Source organism: Phyllopteryx taeniolatus, chromosome 1 (assembly GCF_024500385.1).
Source record: "Phyllopteryx taeniolatus isolate TA_2022b chromosome 1, UOR_Ptae_1.2, whole genome shotgun sequence".
NCBI lineage: Eukaryota > Metazoa > Chordata > Actinopteri > Syngnathiformes > Syngnathidae > Phyllopteryx > Phyllopteryx taeniolatus.
In genome coordinates this window covers 36,501,702-36,522,331 of record NC_084502.1, presented here as the reverse complement: position 1 = coordinate 36,522,331, position 20,630 = coordinate 36,501,702, and the positions used below count along the sequence as shown (strand labels likewise).

At 38.7% G+C, this 20,630-nt stretch overlaps 1 protein-coding gene across 1 annotated transcript in view; it reads right to left on the bottom strand.

The window, feature by feature from the left end:
• plch2a (phospholipase C, eta 2a) overlaps positions 1–18,940 on the bottom strand; it is a 53,189-nt gene extending 34,249 nt beyond the window's left edge. Inside the window, exons 1-8 of the mRNA XM_061792657.1 lie at positions 18,251–18,940; positions 12,344–12,490; positions 8,366–8,609; positions 8,001–8,130; positions 4,960–5,130; positions 2,384–2,477; positions 1,346–1,549; positions 24–144 (exon numbers count right to left, since the gene is read on the bottom strand). Of these exons, the coding sequence (XP_061648641.1) occupies positions 24–144; positions 1,346–1,549; positions 2,384–2,477; positions 4,960–5,130; positions 8,001–8,130; positions 8,366–8,609; positions 12,344–12,490; positions 18,251–18,479 (1,340 nt within the window). The 5' untranslated portion in view covers positions 18,480–18,940. The remainder of the gene's footprint in view (positions 1–23; positions 145–1,345; positions 1,550–2,383; positions 2,478–4,959; positions 5,131–8,000; positions 8,131–8,365; positions 8,610–12,343; positions 12,491–18,250) is intronic.
• Positions 18,941–20,630: the final 1,690 nt, after the last annotated feature.

Here is a 20,630-nt window from a genome sequence, read left to right as displayed (position 1 = left end):
TGGTTGTGTGTTTTATAACTTACTCATTCTTGACAAAGGCATATTTGTTGATGGTTTCAATAACGTCTTTGAAGAGGATCTTGGAGGTGAGAGTGTAGCCATGATGAACAATGGGCTCGCCATCCTGACCATCCCAGCAGTCCACTGTACACAAAAGAGATGTGTCAATCAGCAGCACTTCTTTTTCAAAAGCAGCAACAGCCCATTTCCAAACCAAAGCAGAAGCCAATCTTACATCAGTTTGACTTGTGGTCAGACCATGTAAAGTCCCAAATATCCCTTGCCCCATGTAACCTTTTACTTAGTGTGACATCTGATCACAGGAATGTAAATTCTAGACTATCGTTCATACAATAGCCAATTGCTGTAGGTCCAATTGAACTATGCCCCGTTCCTTATTGGTAATACATTGTGCCCAAGAAATTTGCAGGACACCAAAAACACATCTGTCTATTTTGACACCTTTAGATCCTTGACTAGAACATGGCAAGAATATACAGCATGCCCTGTCTGCAAGTCGGAAGGTTCTGTTGGTAGTTTATAGTTTTTCACTTTTCACTAAGTGAAACATTGGTGGCACATTTTGCTTCAAAAAACACTCCGGTGGGACTTTCGAAAAAAAAAAAAAAAAAACGTAGGGTAATTTGCATATAGTGTAGCGAATATATTAGTTACTGGACTAAGTCCAGGGCTCTGCAAATATATTATGTGTGGTATATTTGGCGCCTGTGATTAATCGCGATTAATCAAAATTCAAGTGTTGAATCTGATATAAAAATTTGATTGACACACACACACACACATACATATATATATATGTGTGTGCGTGTGTATGTACACAATATGTATGTGTATTGGCAGGATGCAAAAAAAAAAATGTGATTGGGGCATCCCTATTATTTTGTACAAGTCCATCCATCCATTTTCTGTACTGCTTATCCTCACTTGGGTCACGGGCGTGCTGGACCCTATCCCAGCTATCTTCGGGAGAGAGGCGGGGTACACCCTGAACTGGTCGCCAGCCAATCGCAGGGCACATCGAAACAAACACCCATTCCCACTCACACCTACGGGCAATTTTGAGTCTTCAATAAACCGCATGTTTTTGAGATGTGGGAGGAAACCGGAGTGCCCAGAGAAAACCCACGCAGGCAGGGGCAGAGCATGCAAACTCCACACAGGCGAGGCCAGGATTTGAACCCCGGTCCTCAGAACTGTGAGGAAGATATGCAAACCAGTCGTCCACTGTGCTGCCATTTTATACAAGTTATTGTGTTTATTGTTGCGGCCTTTCATTGTATCAACTGCTTGAATAGTACAAGTAAGGGTGAGGGGAATAAATTACCCTCCACACAGCGGCAGCCAGCCTGCAGCACCCAGGCATACATGTCCACTCTGGACTGGGACATGAGCTGGTCTCCCATCAGGTAGGTGTTGTGTGAGGAAGCGATGAAGTAGTTGCACAGCGGCTGGCTCATGTCCTGGTTAACGTTGTAGTGATCTGGGTTGAAGATATCCCCTGCAGGGCTGCGCATGTAATTTGTGAACCCTGAAAGAAGATTAAAGCTCACGAATCTGATCCAAGTTTTGGTTTCATGCACCTTTTCTGAAGTATAGTCAAGTAATAAAACATACAGTGAGCCTAAGGGTCTAGTTGTGAGTTTGCTGTCATCAATGTTTGTCTAAATCATCTTGAAAATGAGTGATTGTTTCATATACTGTATGTATGGTTTATGGATTTAAAAATAAAGAAATACATTTAAAAAATCGACAATCTAATAAAACTTAAGATTTATGGGCTATTTCTGGTGTTGGATAGCTACTGTGCAGCATGATGCGTCTACTCAAGATAATTCACATTATTTTCTTTCTCAGACACACCTGATTAGCTGGATCAATCATACAGACATCTTTTATTTTTATATTTTTTGCTGCTGATAAGTGGATAAGAATGAAGAAATCATTAATGTTCTGTGGTGAGGATCACAGTTCTCAGATTTCTAACAAATGTTACTGTTTTGGTTGGTCAAGCACAATGTGTTAATGCCAATTGTTTGGAGAATTGGGATAAAGAAATGAAGGGGGACAAAACAGTACAATTAATGTACTGTATTGTAATTTAAGTGTGATAATTTAAAAAACTAAATACATGTGGATATATTTTCATTTATATTGTTTTTGGGCATACTTAAATCGAGAAAATGTTTACGTTAAAAGAAAAATGTCCATCTCTAACTAGATTTATTAATATGTCACTTAAAAAAAATCTCTTCAGTGTAAACTATAAATCTCTGAGAAAAAGTAGGAAGATTATGCATTAAAAAAAACTGCTAATTGACTGCAAAATCTGCAGGAGTTTAAACAAGAATGTGAGTATTCTTACCATCAATTCCCAAAACCCCTTGCTTCTGGTTCTCTGAACACGGCTCAAATTTGTTGATTATCTCCAGACAATGGTCCTTGCTCACTTTGGTCATCTATAATGTATGGAATGTAGTACAATATTAATGCCTTATTTGAAGGAAATTATTATTTTCGTTATTAGTTAGGGAATTATGTCATATGGATGACTGTCTCCGAAACAATGATCCAATTTTCTCTGTGGTTACTGTTGTGGAGAGTGAAATGGTCATGTGTATTGATGTTTTAAAGGGGGTCGGGCAATGCTAGGTCAATCACTGTGTTCACTATGACAGACTGTGCCATGGATGTGCACAGGATAGTGGCCTGGTAGGATATCACTTCCACTGGGTAGTATGCGTTGAGGATAGATTTCAAGCACACAATCAGGTATTATGTTGAACCTAATTTTCACAGTGATACTGCAATTTTGATCACATAGTGATAGTTGCATACAGTATTTTACTATATCGGTATGATAAAACATTAAATTATGACCACTAATTAAATAAATATATGTTGCAAGTCGTAGGTAATGTTTAGTATAAGTTATTTTTTTGCACCACTATTTCTGTTTTTTTTGTGCCATTGTTCCAGTATTACAAAATACCTCATAATTTTGACAATCACAAATTTATAGATACTCTATACTATATTGCCAAAAGTATATGCTCATCTGCCTTGACTCACATATGACCTTAAATGACATCCCATTCCTAATCCATAGGGTTCAATATGATGTCTGTCCACCTTTTAAAGCTATTACAGCTTCAACTCTTCTGGGAAGACTGTCCACAAGGTTTAGGAGTGTGTTTATGAGAATTTTTTACCATTCTTCCAGCAGCGCATTTGGGAGGTCACACACTGAAGTTGGACAAGAAGGCCTGGCTCTCAGTCTCTACTCTAATTCATCCCAGAGGTGTTCTATCAGGTTGAGGGCAGGACTCTGTACAGGGCAGTCACATTCATCCACACCAAACTCTCTCATCCAAGTTAGAAATTGAAGAACTGTTCCCACAAAGTTGGGAGCACAAAATTGACAAAAATATTGGCTCCTGTTGGTTCCAGTGAAAAGAACCTTGAAGGATTCAGCATACCAATAGCTTTTGGATTTCATTGCTCCCAACTTTGTGGGAAGAGTTTGGGGATGGTCCCTTGCTGTTCCAACATGACTGTGCACCCATGAACAAAGCAAGGTCCACAAAGACATGGATGACAGAGTTTGGTGTGGATGAACTTGACTGGCCTGCAGAATCCTGACACTAACCTGTTAGAACACCTGTGGGATGAATTAGCATGCAGACGGAGAGCTGACCAGAGTCACGCTAATTAACTAGTTTTTTTTATTTTTCTTTCTTAGTGCAGTGGTATTATTAGAGAAGAGAAAAAGGCTTTACAAATTTACCTCAAGTGTTACAAGGACACTGTAAATGTCCCTTATGTGGGACCTCTTGCTGTCTAAATTTTTCCACACCATGGACCACTTCAGCAGTGCAAGCTAAAGTTTGTTATAGTTCACCCTTCCACATGTCCGGAATAAAAATATCTAAGCCACTCTTTACTCTAAAACAGGTGGAAATAAGAATGAGTATGGACAAAGAAAGTAACAGCTCCAGATCAGCTCAGAATCATCTGTCAACTGTGGTGAAGGCAGTTTTATAACGCAGACATTTTTGGCTAATAATGGAATTGGGTCACCGGTGCCAAGTCATGATGTTACTGCTGAGAGTTATGTATATGTGTTACATGAATTCTGAAATGTATAGAATTCACCCCCTTTGCTCCTATTCAGCCGAATGATCCAAAACCTTGTCACTTTTCTGGTACTTGGATGAACAGCACAGTCATGCTCGTCGACGACGAAATATATCACGTGCAGTAGTCTATTAGCATGCTAGCCAATATAGTTAGCTTATACTAATTAAAGAAAAGCCAAAATAGAATACATGTGAGTAAATGCTTTCCACAAACTGGATAATGGAGGTATGGCTCCAAGTCTGTCCCTTGTGATCTTCTCTCTCCAACATTTTATGACAGCCACTTGATTTGTCCTCCTCAGCCATGGGTTCCGCTGGATTAATTTGGATTTTTTTGGAAGGAAATGGGGGGGGGGGGGGGGGGGGGGGGGGGAACTAAACCTTTTGGGGTATTTATGTCGGTACAAAACTAAACACAATCAGTTTATGTCATCGTTTCAGTCCAGGTCAGCGGTAGTTACTCGCATTCCGCTGCCCAGGAGTATCCTGGCACCTTTTTTTCCACAATTGGTTTGAAATGGTCTATAGTACATATCTTCTGCCATAGCGACAATGCTCATCTCGTGGAGACTGTGGAACACTAACTCGTAAAGTAAAGCAAAACAATACAGCTTAATATGCGAACAAGCATGTGTCCAAACACTCTTGCAACATGTGTCACCAACATGAGTACCTGGAAAAAACCCACGGCATCGTGAGGAACAACGTCCAAACTCCAAGGCCCAAAGTCATCCTTATGCATACTAAACAGACCCATATGTAACACCACAAGTGTCATTTTTAAATGTAACAATGTGAATACCTTCTGCTCTATCTCTAAGAAGCGGGTCAGGTCATCTGCATCGAGGTGGTCTTTGTGGTTGCTGTAGGTGAGCATGAGGAGGTACAGATCTCGGCGAGTCGACATCATCTTGTAGAAGGCACAAAACTCTTCAAATCCCAGAGTTCCTTGGTTGTCATCCGTGTCGGCCTCCTGCACAACAGGTAGAAGCAAAAGAGTCAGCTTCATGCATAGTACTTTGTCATATTATAAAGATTTGTGTTCCTATTGTTATAAAAAATAGGGTCAGTATTCTTTTGTAACTCATGGGTTTGAGCATAAAGCTGCGCTGAAAACAAAGCCCAGCCAGCACGCATATTTTCTATTTTTAAGTCCGAGGGCTGGAGGAACTCTTGTCAGAAGCAATCTTATTAGTGAGAACACATCTTCCATGGATAACACCATAGGAAATGCTCAGCTTAAGAACTACTTTCATTGGACACCAAACATCAATCTAGCCTTGCTCGTTCCAATTCATTATGTATGAAGCGGGCACTTAAATTGTGAGCGGGCTTCTGCTCAGCGTTTTAGTTTAGCAGCTAATATGGATTATTTCATTAGTAAGAATTGCTGAAGCTGCCTCTTCCAACAGAGCTTTTCCTTCTCAGCTACATCTACATGCCTGCTGTGATAAATCATTTAGCAAAGCAGCAGTAGGGAAGCCTTCTTTTTTGTTGTTGCTCCCATTTAGATTACAGCAATACTACAGGCCAAGGCTTCAGCCTACTTCGCTAACCAAAACACCAGAATTATCTCCTTCAAAAAAAAAAGTCCAAATCAGTCCAACTCGTGTGTGTCATAAAAATAAACCCCAAGTTTAAATGTGTCGGATTGTAACAAAGTGAAACACATTTGAAGTAAAACACAGTGGTCCTATTATTTTGTGCTTTTTATGACACCAGCTAAGCTGAGACTCTAAAGTTTCCCTCTGGGTCATATTTAATTTTACAGAATATTTCTTTTGACAAGTTCTGCTAATTATTTGACCATGTTAGTCTAAAAATATTTCACTACGTAGTCTTTGGGATTTTCATTTGCAGAATATAAATATACAGTATATGTATCTGATTAAAGATTTGAAATGTGTCAATAACTGCATACATTTGAATCTTTTTTAAAAAGCATAAACTTTTATTATTGTATAGTCACACAATTAGACTTGTCGAGAAATGTACCAGACCCAAAGTCACATTCAAAAGGATATAGATTTTGTAACCGATTCCATAAAGCTTTGCAAATGTTTAATATGCACACCACTTGTGACACGACGCGATAAGTCGGCAGTACAACGCCTGCAAAACACGCTGTAGCATGTCTTGCGTAACATTCTCCAGCGCCCCTGCTTGTACCGGCTCACTTGCATAAGGCAGGGCCGCCCCCTCAAAACATAATTAATAATTAGTAATTTCAGCAAGAAAATAAATATGGTGTGTTCTATAGTTTTTGATATTTGGGGTATTTTCCTGAGAGCATTTCACAGAGAAAAAGTATATGTCACCTTCAAATTTTGCTTCTAAACACCTTGTTAAAATTTTAGATCATTTGAGCAAGAATTGGCGATATTATTGGACGACTAAATGATGTCAATTTTTTTGTGACACCCTTTATGGGACTATTTAAATAAATTCAAAGGAATTATATATTTTTTTTTCCACTTTGTCCAAACCCACTGGTAACTTTAAACAACAGAAAATAGAAAGAATAAACCAATGACTACTTCTAACAGAATGATTGCCTGAGAAAAGTATGGAGAAGGAAAAGGTCACCTCATGACCCACTTGAGTGTACTATTTATGCACTGTTGCTTTGCAAGTATCTCCATGGAGGAAACTAAAAATGTTGTTATGTCCATGGGCTCCTCACTTTAGGCAGTCATTGGCTGCAAAGGATTTGCATTCAGGTTTTACAGATTATGGTTAAATTGAGCTATCCCAATTGTCCAAATGCTTTTGAGTCACTGAAAATACGAGTCACTGTCCTAAACATTCTATTTTTGTGAAACCTCCTAAATTAAGCTTTATGTCTACACTTCAACCACAATGTGATTGTTTTATTTTGAATTAAAATGCTGGCGCAGTTAAGCAAATAAAATGTGCATTGTTTACTCTGAACTGTGAGTAGATTATTGAGGAACTGGCAGTTATCGTCTTTGAAATGGGAAAGGGATCAACTCCACAGGTGCTTCGCTCTAAGTAGGTTAAGCCAAGAAATGACCTGAGATTGTCAACACTCAAATCTTCATCAATCTTAAAACACATACGGACAGATTGGTCTCTTGTGTGTTTACCTTGCATTACATTAGAAGCCATCTGTGCCACAACAGCACCATATGGATGCCTGTCAGCAGAGCCCTGGACTTAGTCCAGTAAACAGGCTTGCTGCTCTGTGAGCGGAAGCTAGAACATAGCACTTAATGTGGCAATGTGCTAATCTTCCTGATGAGGAAAGCTAGTGAATGAGTAATGTGCCACAACAGTACTACAGGTGTTTACTATTAGTCAAAGTGCCTTTTCATAAATTGTTGTGTACAAGTAGATACAACTTCAGTCTCCAGTGGCCTACTAAGCCTAGTGACTCTCAATTAATTGCTCCTGTTAATGTACAATGCATGGTCTGTTTAAAGTTGCCAACTTTCATCGCCTACATGTATTCAAATGGATTTAACAATTCTATAGATCGTTGTTACATTGCACTATGAACTGAAAATAGTAGCGACAAAAGTACAGATGCTTTTTTTTTTTCATTTCTAATTGTTAAAAGTTGTAATGGTTACCAAAATAAACTATACCATGAACAGTTAGCAACCGTCTGATGGGATACAAACATACAGTATGTTATGGCGTGAGCGAGTAAAGCTTAAAACAATGCAGTTGCAGTATGTAGGTCAGCTTGGCCCAATTCATTCACTGAATTTCTCTCTTGTAAAAAGTAAGATATAGGGGAAACTATCAGCATGAACAACAACAAACAAATAGTAAACCAATTGAAGACACATTACAAAATGACGACATCCTGCACTATACCTTGAACATCTTTTTAACCTTCTGTCGGGGTAGGTTGACGTTGAGTTTATGCAGGAGTTGGAGGACCTCACTGATGCTTAGGCTCCCATCGCCATTCTTGTCTGCCTCTGTGAAGGTCTGTTTTAGCCATGTAATATCAAGCAGTGTTAAAGAAAGTTTGCATAAATATATTGGAAAATGTACAGAACAGTCCAGTTGCAATCAATTCACTGCCCTGAGAATGAAATGACCTGGATGAATGAGAATATTCACCGTCCAATATTTATGATTTTTTTTTTTTTTTTTTTTTTTTTAATGGTGCAAAGTAGAATACATATTTAAAACTACATGCAACAAGTCAGCTAACAATACAATTGAAAGGATATTGGTCTCGAGTGCGCTGCCTCTTGGCCAGGCTGTCCTCGTCACTGATGCCAGCCATTAGGTATTTGAGGCCTGTGATCCAGGTTCGTGCTTCTTCACCGGTACCAGACACAAGATCCAGGGACTCCATGTGCTCTCCGTAGTACAAGGTGAAGCAACAGTTGGGGTCAAAGCTGCCCTCAGCATAACGTTGGAAGATCTCAGACTGCTTCCCCTCACACACTTCCCGAATGGAATCTATAGAGACTGGTGGAGGAAACAGAGAAGAATAAGAATCTTAGTTTTTTTTCATTGTTGTTTTTTGTGTGTGAATGAAAGGCTTTAGAAGAGTCTCTACATCAGGGGTGTGAAACTTATTTTTGTCACGGGCCACATCGTAGTTATGACTTCCCTCGGAGGGCCGCTACGACTGGGAACCCATATAAATGAAAGATTACCACATATATTCTAATTACATAATTACATCTCAATGGTATTACACCAGAACACAATGAGCAATTTTGATTTGCTTTCGCGGGCCACATAAAATGATGTAGCAGGCCAGATCTGGCCCCTGGGCCACCAATTTGACACATGTGCTCTACATTAAGGACAATAGACAGTAATTATTTTTGAGAGAAAATAAAATACATTATTAATTGTTAAAATTATGTAATGTCCAGCAGAAAGTTCCAGTTTTTTATAGATTTGGAAAATGTGCTTATCATACATAACAGTTGCTCACACTTGGTTGATATACCAGTAATACACAGGAGACTCACCAACACAACAAGTACACAAAGAGGACATTTGTTGAGAAAGAATACACAATACATTTTCATACCGGTCAAAATGTGGCCACTCCATCTCATGCAATAACTTGAGAAAGGATATGCGAAAGTTTTACTGGTACTGAATACTCCATTGAGTACAGTACATTTATTTTTACTTAAGACCACAACATGTAGAAAAAGATCTAATTTTTGTTCTCTACATGCCGTATTAGAAAAGAACATGGATGCCGGATGTCATGTGTTTTGGATAAGCACAGTGTTCATTCACATGACACATGACAAGAATGAAACATTGCTGACATACTCATCCATACATAATGCACCGGTATAGCTCAACTTTCAATTATGCACCATACTAGCCAAAAAAGTAAACTAACCTTACAAGTGCATAATATATTCTCAACCAGACACTTGATATCCTGCTGCGGTATACTGTATCCTCCCATGTGGCTTTCACAAAGGGTAGAATGTTTTTCCTCAATGCAGCTCATAAATAATACACCAATATACACCAGGTTACTGTGAAGTAAAGTAATTTTTATAAACTCCAGTGGAGTGATTATTCTATTAGACACCACAGCAGGATACCAGACTTTCATTGACACTTGCAGTGTTGCTGCAGTGAACCCTATATATGAATGAGAGGCCTCACTCGATGCATTTCAAAAAAAAAATGATTTATTCATCTGAATTGGTCAAACTGTTTATCTTGTATAGTTCTTAAAAAAAATCATCAAACAGCATCGAACAGGGGGAAATGTTTTGAAGGTTAAGAGATAGCAATTACATTTATTTTCCATTGTCTCAAACGAAACTAATAAATACAACAATTACTTCCAATATAATTTGCAAAACAAATGTGTTTATTTAATTTTTTTTTTTACAAATAGTGATAAGTGTGTGTAAGAGTTTTGGCAGATTAAATCGGATGAATAATTACGCTTACTTAAACATATTAAATCCAGGGTTAGCGAGGAGAGCATCTTTTTGCACAATTGTCAAAAAAAGATTTTTACCGGCATTACCAGATAACAAGCAAGCCTTTATTGCTCAGTGACGGTTTTTTGTCAATGTCTTTATGTCCCAAATGTATTCTTTGTCAATTGACTGTCTGTTGTCGTACTAGAGTGGCTCCAACTACCGGAGACCAATTCCTTGTGTGTTTTTTGGACATACTTGGCAAATAAAGACGATTCTGATTCTGAGAGAGAGAAAGCAAGGAAAGAAAACTGAGCCTCCATAGGGAACCAATACATGATGCTGCTGCTTTCTTATATTCTACTACACTATTGGAAAGGTTTAGGCTGACAGAAAGCTACAAACGTGTCTCTAATTAATAATTGTGGCATAAACAGTACATACATAGGGTAGATAGAAGGTCCACCAAAATGAGATCCTGTTTAGTGAGCAGAAGCGCATACCGTAATAAATTTGGCCTTTGTGAAATGTATTAGGCCAATAACGTAATAACTAGCCAATAATCAGTGGTGCCGGTAACGCGTTACTTTGTAACACAACTCCAAAATTCCGCCATCTTTAGTAACGAGCAAAATAACGCATTACTTTCCCCGGGAGAGTAATCAGGCTACAGTTACTTTTTCAAACCAGCAATAGTTACTTTTGAGTTATCAATGTCTCTCACCAAGTCCTCATTTGTGGCTGCTGGTGACTTGAAAAATCGCAGTCCAGCCATTCAATAGCATTTAACCATTCCCGCAGACCGCTGATTTCGCAATAAACGGAATAAAGCGATTGGGAGGTGACTGTTGATTCCACAATGCACTGTGACGGTGCAGTACTATAAAAGTGCAAAGAAATACACAATTTCACTTTTGCCACACATTTGTTGTTATTTCACTTTCTAAAAAGTGTATTTGATTGTTGTTACTTTTTTATTTACACATTAAGAATACAGTTTTACTGTTGTGTTATAAGCGTGCAATGCATTGTGGGTTAATTATTCATACCAAAATGCGAGGTCATAAATCGTCATAGAATAAGGACTGACTCACAGAAGGACTTGCTACACTTATCTTAAATATTTACAATGAAAAATTAGAACTAATGCTTTTTTGTACTGTGGATAAGTGATATTCCTGAAAATGAAAAAGTAAATGAAAAGTTACTTTTTTTCTAACTTGCATACTTTTGAAATCAAGTAGAGTGAGTGAACACGCAATTTAGCACCCGCTTTTTGGGATTGTTGAAAAAGATCGCAATCTTAGTCGATCTCCGACAACACACCCACTAACGGTGCGTGCAGTATGTTAGCTTGAACACGTACTTAACGCCTGTTATTTGGAAATTTAGTAAATCAGGCTCTACTGTAAGTCTTATTTATTTGTGTATTTTAAATCTATCTCTTAAAATATGACTGCTCACGTTTTTTGTTTTGTTTTTTACAAATAACGCTCTCTACTAAATTGTCTCTTAAGTTACATCCGATCCAGATCACCACTAAAGTTAGTACCTGTAAATAAAAACTGAGCTGTTGATGTATTGTTTCATTTTCATCTTTTGACGTCTTTACGACTTGGATGTTTGCAGTCTACAGCAAAAACAAAGAAATTGGACTTGCTCTTCCAATACTTTTGGAGGGAAGTGTAGTTGAAATGAATCAGTGCAGCAACTAGCGCAAACCAGATATTCGTGTCATTTTCATTTTCCGTACCACTTATCCTCACTAGGGTCACGGACATGCTTGCGCCTATCTCAACTGACTCTGGGCGAGAGGTGGGATACACCCTGAACTGGTCGCCAATCTATCACAGGGCACATATAGACAAACAATCATTCACACTCACATGCACACCTATGGGCAATTTAGAGTTGTCAATTAACCGACCATGCATGTTTAAAAATACATGAAAAAGTCTGACAGTAACTTTATCATCACGCCTCTCCCTCTCTCCTTAACATACACAATGCTAACTTACAGATGTGAGAGGAAGTTTTGAAATATGCTTAACTGTCATTTGTTATTCTTAGTGTCAATATAGAAAACAACACTTCAACCTCCATGGGGTCATGAAATTAAATGAGATGGAATTTACTTATTTACAGTAGTTGATGCAACTACAGAGTCTATTTTATCTAGACTAAACGAAATGTCAAATGTTCTAAGGGGATTGAAGCCTGCCCCATGAAATATTGCAGTTTTCTCCAAATATTGAATGAACACAGGTGTAAAGACAAAACAGCACTCACTCTTGGCCTTTTCATTCTTGCGTGACGGTCTCCAGCGGATGCAGGACTTGTGTTCGTCTAGATAGAAGAACCTCACCAGTCCCTTGGAGCTGCCACGGAGCTTCACCATCTGGGTACCCATCTGCATGGAACTCATACATTTCTCCACTGGACAGAAAACAAAACAGAGAAATTAGAGTGTTGAAATGGTTGGAAAGTTAATTAGAAAAACAATCCGCTCAAAAAGAAAGCACACATGCCGTGCTGTTTTCACAAAGGAAAGTCAATGGTGTGTTATACGATATGAACAACGGGTGGTGCAAAGTAGATGCAATAGTACTATACTATTACTATACTATATTATGTCAGAAGCGACAGGCATGGCTCATTGGGAGAAGAAAGAAAGGTATGGATGGAAAACACCAAAGTTGCAATATGATACAGTGTACGTCAACCGCTTAATCAAACATAAAAACAAAACAAGCCAGCCAGCGGTTTCGTTTTTCTGTGGGAAACCATCGACAATACAAGTCATCGGCCACAGTGAGAATAAAGGATATGTCCTTGACATTTTTTTCCGGGTGAAACGGTCAGTAACTCCACAGGAAGCTACTGGTGAATGGTAGAGATAGACAAGCCCCAAGGCTGCAGGCATGCGACCTTCACAATAATTGTCAAATTTGGCAGCCTCAGCAAGCGCCACAATCTGAAAAAGGATAACCAACTGCTAGTACATATGACCTTTAACAGGTCTCAGCTCCCATCTCACATCAAAGGACCAAAAATGTAGTTTGACAAGAGTTTGTTGTGGTTTCAGACTGAACTAAGCTAAGGATGGGTTGTCTTTTATTTAGACATTTGGCAAATGAATTAGTCATGATAAATTTGTTGTAGTCCCATTTATTACTCCTTGAAATTGTAGTTGTATTGCCCTTTAAGAAATGAACTAAATGAGAAAGAGCCAAGTGTGTGAGTTGAAGTGACTATTTAGTTAAGCAATTGCAGGGTTCTTGCTGTCAACAGTCTATGAACTTGTAGTCTCCTGTGTCTCGTCTGCACCTGCCGGCCACAGAAACAAGGCTAATGCGCAGGACAATAACATTTCTCCTGGCAGAAAATATCATCAAAAACCTCCATAATGACATATCTCCAAGAAGAAATGATATTCCAATTATAACTCTTATGTACTTGTTTAAATAAAAGAAGCGCAGCCTGAAGTGAAACTGCAGTTGAATGCACAAGTCAGCTATAACAACAAAAATATTCCTCAGGTTCTTCCTGAGCAATATGAACATGTCAACATGTCGTATTCAGATGATAGGTGGCCAATGACAATCAGTCTAGCAACTAAAAACACACATGCTGCAGAGGTACTAATGCTATGAGGTATTGTAGAATTACCTTTTTGATGACAGTGTATTTTGGCAGCAGACCACTCAAGCCTAAATTAGTATAATGTACAGTATTATTCATGATACAGCTTACTCAAGAACCTGGGCACACAAAATAATAAGATCAAATGCTGACAAAAATAATTCCATCCAAAAATGCATCTATCGATGAAGAACCTCATCCCATATCGGTTTGGTGATTTATCTGTCAAGCGGGTAGTTGTAGTCTGGTAGAATAACACTGATGTGACCTCACATTTCCCTGTTAGATCGCCTGGCACATCCACACAGCCTGCTGAGAGAATTAATACTGAAGCTAACCCAGTGCCTAGGGCGTATTCATTACAGGGTGCCAAGTGAACCCAGATGCAGGCTCACTCTCACACTTAAAAAGTATGCCAGCAAAACCTAGCTTATATTATAGCACTCATAGCTCACCTTTAAGCAGCACATAGAGTGTGTATATGACACAGTCCTAAAAAGGGGCCAGCTTGGCTCAGGAGGTCAAGTGGTTGTCTCTCAATTGGAATGATACATGTTCAATTCCTTTTTACCTGCAATCCTGTTGAAGTAACCTTGACCAAGACACTGAATCCTGGTTACGCCTGTGTGTGAAATGGCCCATTTACTTCTGTTCATCATAAGCCATCATCATTTTGTCATTAATATAATTTGTATGCATTTTCAAATGGAGAGGGATGGAAAAAAGACAGGCATAATATATCGATTATTGAATGTCAGGAGGCGGCACGGTGGGCGACTGGTTAGAGTGTCAGCCTCCCAGTTGTGAGGACCACGGTTCAATCTCCAGCCCCGCCTGTGTGGAGTTTGCATGTTCTCCCCGTGCCTGCGTGGGTTTTCTCCGGGCACTCCGGTTTCCTCCCACATCCCAAAAACATGCAAAAATTGGAGACTCTAAATTGCCCGTAGGTATGGATGTGAGTGCGAATGGTTGTTTGTTTGTATGTGCCCTGCGATTGGCTGGCAACCAGTTCAGGGTGTACCCCGCCTCCTGCCCGATGATAACTGGGTTGGGCTCCAGCACGCCCGCGACCCTAGTGAGGAGAAGCGGCTCAGAAAATGGATGGATGGATGGATGAATGTCAATGAATGTTAATCAATGTAATAATTTTATCAACACGCTGAATATAAGCTTTACTTTAAAAAAAAAAAGCAGAAACCAGTGAATTATATTTCCCAACAAGTTTGCTTAACATAGTAATAATTAACATACACCTTTGACGACATAAAATAAATGCAGTAATACTGTATATTTTGCAGCCAAAACCAATAAAGAAAAATGTCTCCTTTCACAAACCACCCTACACCAGCCAAAAAAAATAATATTAATAAATAATTGATGACAGTAAGAACTGCATAATGACTGATCAACGATTCATGTTATTTCAAAAATTATTCAAAGAGCAACAGCAGCAAAACAATAATAATGAGGGAAAACAGTCATTGGATGTTGAATGGGTTTCAAAGTAGTGCTGAAGGATGAAGAGGCAAGTTCCATAACCAAATAATATGAGAGCATGTGCATGTGTATGGCACGTTTCACGCAAACAAAAGAGCGGGAACACAGAAAAACACAAAGTCTGCCACTCATACCTGCAGTGGAAGGAAAATGGGGAATTAGCCCTGAATTTCATATAGCAGAAAGAGCACATCTGGAGCCTCAAGCAGGAACAGCTAACAGCTGGATGAAATACTTGTGTTGACAAAATGTCCGATAAAACATGAATATTGGCAACTTCATTGCAATATGGTCAACTCAAATTGCTTCAGATTTCTATAACTTTGTTTAAAATGGCACTGATCTGTTTTTGTATGTAGTTACCTGATGTGGTGGGGGGGGATTTTTTGATACATTTATTTTTTCTATTTGTCAACAAAATTGAAATTTTGAATTAGAATTTGAAATAAAATAATCCAGTCAATATTTGTATTTGATTGAAATGAAATTACAATGTATAAGTACTCAGGCTACATGAGGACATTTGTGTGGAGTCTTGTATTTATGAGTATTTTTAGTTACAGTTTTGAGTGTCCAAAATTGTAACTTTAATTATCAGACTGTTTATTTATTATTATTTATAATTTTTTAGTTTAATAATCGTGATCATTTTTGTCACTATGATCACCATTTTCTTACCGTTTCATCTCTCTCTGTCTCTCACTTGCTTAATACTGACTTCACTCTGTGTTGTAGCTGCTGGCTGACTGCATCTCCTCATGTTTGGAGACTGTTATACAGCTCTGGGTGTTTTATCTTTTGAGCAGTAATCAATGAAATTAGTTGCTGTCAATTTGGATGGCATGTCAGTTTTGAGTCAGGAATCTCAGAAACTCTCTTTTTACATTGACATTAATTTACATGTCCAAATCTACCCGGGTTTACATGATGTGCCCACAGTTAGCTTCCATCAAGGCCTCTACACCAAAATTGTACATTCTGCGAGACAAAACAACCATTTCGAGACCCGTCAACCTACCACTGAGCGATGACGTTACTGGCATTTAATACAAAACCAAAATGATTCTTTAGATTAAGCCACTAAATCTCAGCCCAAATAATTCACAAATGAAGAAGCAAAGAAGTAGGTACCAGTTTCAATTAAGAAATACTATACTCACATGTGCAGGGTTGGGGAGTTTAAATATCAAATGTCATCAAATTCATATTTTGAGTTTGCATTATTGCTACAAGCCAGATAATGCTTGTTATCACAACATATGTAGTATACTGTAAAACACAACATCGCAGTTTAACATTTCAGGGTGTGTAAAAACTATAATTTGGCAATTTTTAAATTTAGTGTGAATTTACATTTTTGGCTCAAATTTAAAACATTTGAAGGATGCACACAATCCTACTGTGCTAAATTACAGCAACATCAAAATCCTTTAATTCCCCGCTGTCAGGTTATTTAAAAAACTGTGCTACACTCAATCTGACTCAAAGTCCCTAAGCATCGTTACCTCATTAATAATGTCACAGAGTTATGATATGACACTACAGTAGTGCAAGTTTCTTAACTTTATCTCATTTTGAGTGAGAGTTATTAATAATTTATGGGAGGAACCATCACATCATTATGCCACATCTGTTGCCTTGCCATGTACAGGTATATGCTTGTGCAGGAGAAAACATACAGCATGTTTTCTCCTGTCGGTCAATCTCTTCCATGCTCTGGTCAGGGAAGTTAACCATGCTCAAGCAGTCACACTTGTCAAACAATCCGCAGTTTAGGGGCCAGTGGTGCTTGATTGCTGAGTCTAAGCGCACTCGAAAAGCAGAGGGGTGCAGAGAAAGGTTTGAGAAACTTTGCTACAGAGCAATTTCAAACCTCTATGCTGAATATTTTGGCTGGTCTACCAGTCAAACACATGTAAACACACTGGAAAGCCATCACATGTATATATTAACAGGGTTCATCTCCCGAAAAGCTTCTTGAGAAGACATACCCGATGTTTCCATCTAAAGAAATGACCCATATCGACACTTAAGTATAGACTACGAGACAAAACAACATTACATGGCATGAACAGAGCTGCTCGAGGCAACAGCTGTCGCGGCTACGAGGAGGGCTTAAAATCAGGAAGCAGATGTAACTTTCTGAGGTTAAAGCCAGATTAGAAGTCTAGGTTGCCTCTGTGATGGGAGGATGCCATGGGTTTGGTTTTCCTGCCAAAGTCACAGTATGGGCCAAACAGGCCGAGTTAAGTTACTCTACACCATCAGATCACCAGGTTAAGCCCCAGGGATTGCTTGCAGGCCATATGGGGCAGACCCAATGCACACACAGGTGATCTCCAGGTTCATTACTTTGCTGACGTAAAAGCAGCAAGCCGAATTACATAGGTAATATACAACAGGTGCAACAACATATAGAAAACACCAAAAGATGTAATAATAATAGTGTAACAACATACATTAAGGCCACTGCAATGCTAGAGTTTATGACATTAAAATAGTCTTAAATGACAAGGTTTGGTGATAGTTGATCTCTTTTGAGTAATCTTGCCAACAGACAGCCAGATCAGCAAGCAGCTTGTGACCTGGATTGTTCATGCCATGAATTACAGTCTTGCTAAACATGCAACATTGGATCACAATGTATTTCTTTATCCATTGTAGCAATTGCATGCAATCTCCTGTAAAACAATTATTTCATTATGGTCATGAAATAAATGTTGGGCTCCACATACCATGTAGTAAAAAGATATTAAAGATGAAACAACTTCACCCACACCATATTCTGTTTGGTAACGTAAAGTCAACAAAGAAACGATCAACAACGTTGATGGTCAACCATACTTCCAGTGAGTGTTAACATGGGCCCATTTATCGTCATCAAGAATTATAATTTGTGTTGGGTACAATGCAATCTATTAATATTTTGTGTAACAAGTAAGCACTGCAAACTGCTCCACTTGGGTATCAGAAGCTTTGTTTGGGAATGTTGTGCATGAACAGTATCTGTTACATCTAAGTTTAGCACAAAATGTCTATCCCATACCCATCCCTTACCGATGTAGCCAAGCCTCCACTTTGAGAAGGCTACAATGCTGCTTCCAATCCAGAAGAACTCATCCAGCACATAGGATGATTTGGATTCAGCCACCTCCTTGTCATTGATGGAAAAAGCTCCTTTGGCTGGAGGTCCAGGCATGTCAACAGTGGACACAGCAGCTGAATACATCCGGGCCGAAGACACTGGGCCGATGGACAGGAAGTTGCTCTTCTTGTGGTCACTCATTGAAAATAATTTTAATTTTAAATTGGCTGGATATTATTCTCTCCGTCGTCAGTCATCTGAAAATGTTTTATTGAGACTGTTGAGTCGACATCTCCGTTACGATCACTCACTGGTTGGTTCCCATTTTCAATGTACAATCTGAAGAGAAAAAAAGCCCACAGGAAGACTTCCTCTCGCTGACTGTTTAGAATCAACAGTTGGTCAATAATCCTGCAATGTTATTGCTTCCGCAACCCTGCTTATTGCACTGCCATCTCCTTAATATTCCTCCATCGAAAAGACCCAAAAGAAAAGCAAAATCTCCAGCAGCAGTTTGTTTTCAAATCTGCAGATTATCTCCATTCTGTACCATTATTTCTTTTTACCCGTCTCACCAGTGCTGCAATTGCTGAAGTCTTCTGAAAGTGGCAGCAGTATCGGACAGGTAGAAGAGAGGTGGAAGCACAGCACACAAATTACAACTGCGGCATGTGTGTGGTAGGTGGAAATCCTAAATCCCTTTGGAGCCATAATCCCAGTCTAGAAGATTTGCTAATGGTGTTGAGCGAAACAGAATGACCCACAGAAAAAGAAGGTAAAGAGGCTAACTCTGAAATAAATGACTGCTGATTAAAAAAAATAAAAGCTTCATTTAACGATAACAAAGTGTTTGCTTTGGAGCTCTGTGGACATATAGAGCATGTGAGGCAAGAAAAATCCATTACCAACTCACCATTTCTGCCTGCTATATAATCCATTCTTTGAATAAAATTGAAAAGACAATAAATCTTTTTTCAAATTTTAACCGGTCTTCTCTTGTTTCCAATGTGGCTTCATATTCATTAGTAGTAAAGTATTTGTGTAAAGTATGTTGTCAGTCAAAGGGTTTAGATTAATCATAAATGAAAGTGATAAGTGTCTGAATCACTGAGTGACGATATTCAAATTCACTAATTTCATGATGTTGGCCTTTCAAACTCAAACCACCACAGCACATACACCGTGTCACAAGCATCAATTGTTGACTGAAACAGGTCAGGGTGTGATGTGGTAGTCTGAGCACGTTGAATGGTGTCAAAATATATTAGAGGGAGGAAGACTACCACAGGGAGGGAGAAAGACTACCACACAAACTGGTACGAACACACTTGCGAGAGAGGAATTGAAAAATGGATGGATTTATAACAAAGTACGTACATATAAGGCTGTTCACAGAAACATTGAAAAGAATAACGGAAAATAAATCACCCATCACATCACTGTGTATTGTCTAGCCAAAGATCCAGCAGTAGTCAAACAGTTTTCTCTGCATTCTATCAATTTGTCAGAATGTTTCAAACATCCTGCCAACTCCTGGAAAAACCCAATATGACAGTTTCTCATTTCGCATCATTTAAGTTGCTTGAGCACTTTGTCTCTTGGCCTATGACGCTCCTCTACGCCCAGTTTCATAGAAATTGGCCAATTTTTATTGTTAGGTAGTTTTTGTGTCACACACACACGCCCCCCACACACAAGCTAAATATGACCTCCTTGCAGAATGTAATTGGGCTGAATTTAGACTAAGCAGTTTAAGTGACCCAATTCTGATTAATTTTTTCCCATGTGGTACTTTGCATATCTGTCATGGCAAAGTAAGTTTAAAAAAAATTAAATAAAAGGAAAACAACTAAAACAAATGGTATCTTGTTTTAAACTAAAAATGTAAATGTAACATTTTGAACAGGAATGAGGTCTTTTAAACGGAATTAGATTTATAATCCAATTTGAGCCAGCTGTGAAAAGACATAAATTGATCAAGCATAACATTAATCCAATTATTTTGTTCAACAAAGTAATTTCATATTATATCCTTGAATTATTAAAATGTGTAATCCGGGTTTAGTGGCCAAGACAACACTACCATCCATTAACACCAAAGTGAAGGACTAACAATAAAATGTCAAAAGCCACACTGCCTACTTGGTGCCCATAAAGTACAATATGAACAGGTTTCACAATATTACTCAGTTCTCCAAGGACTTTTCTTAACTGGCACAAACTAGTAGCCCGGGGAGATTTTCCACAACGATTTGGTTATTTGGTGCTATGCTTTTCATATGACTGGAGTCCCTAATCTCACCAACTTTTCTAGCTCCTTCTTTTCTCTGACAGGAGTTACAGAACTACACA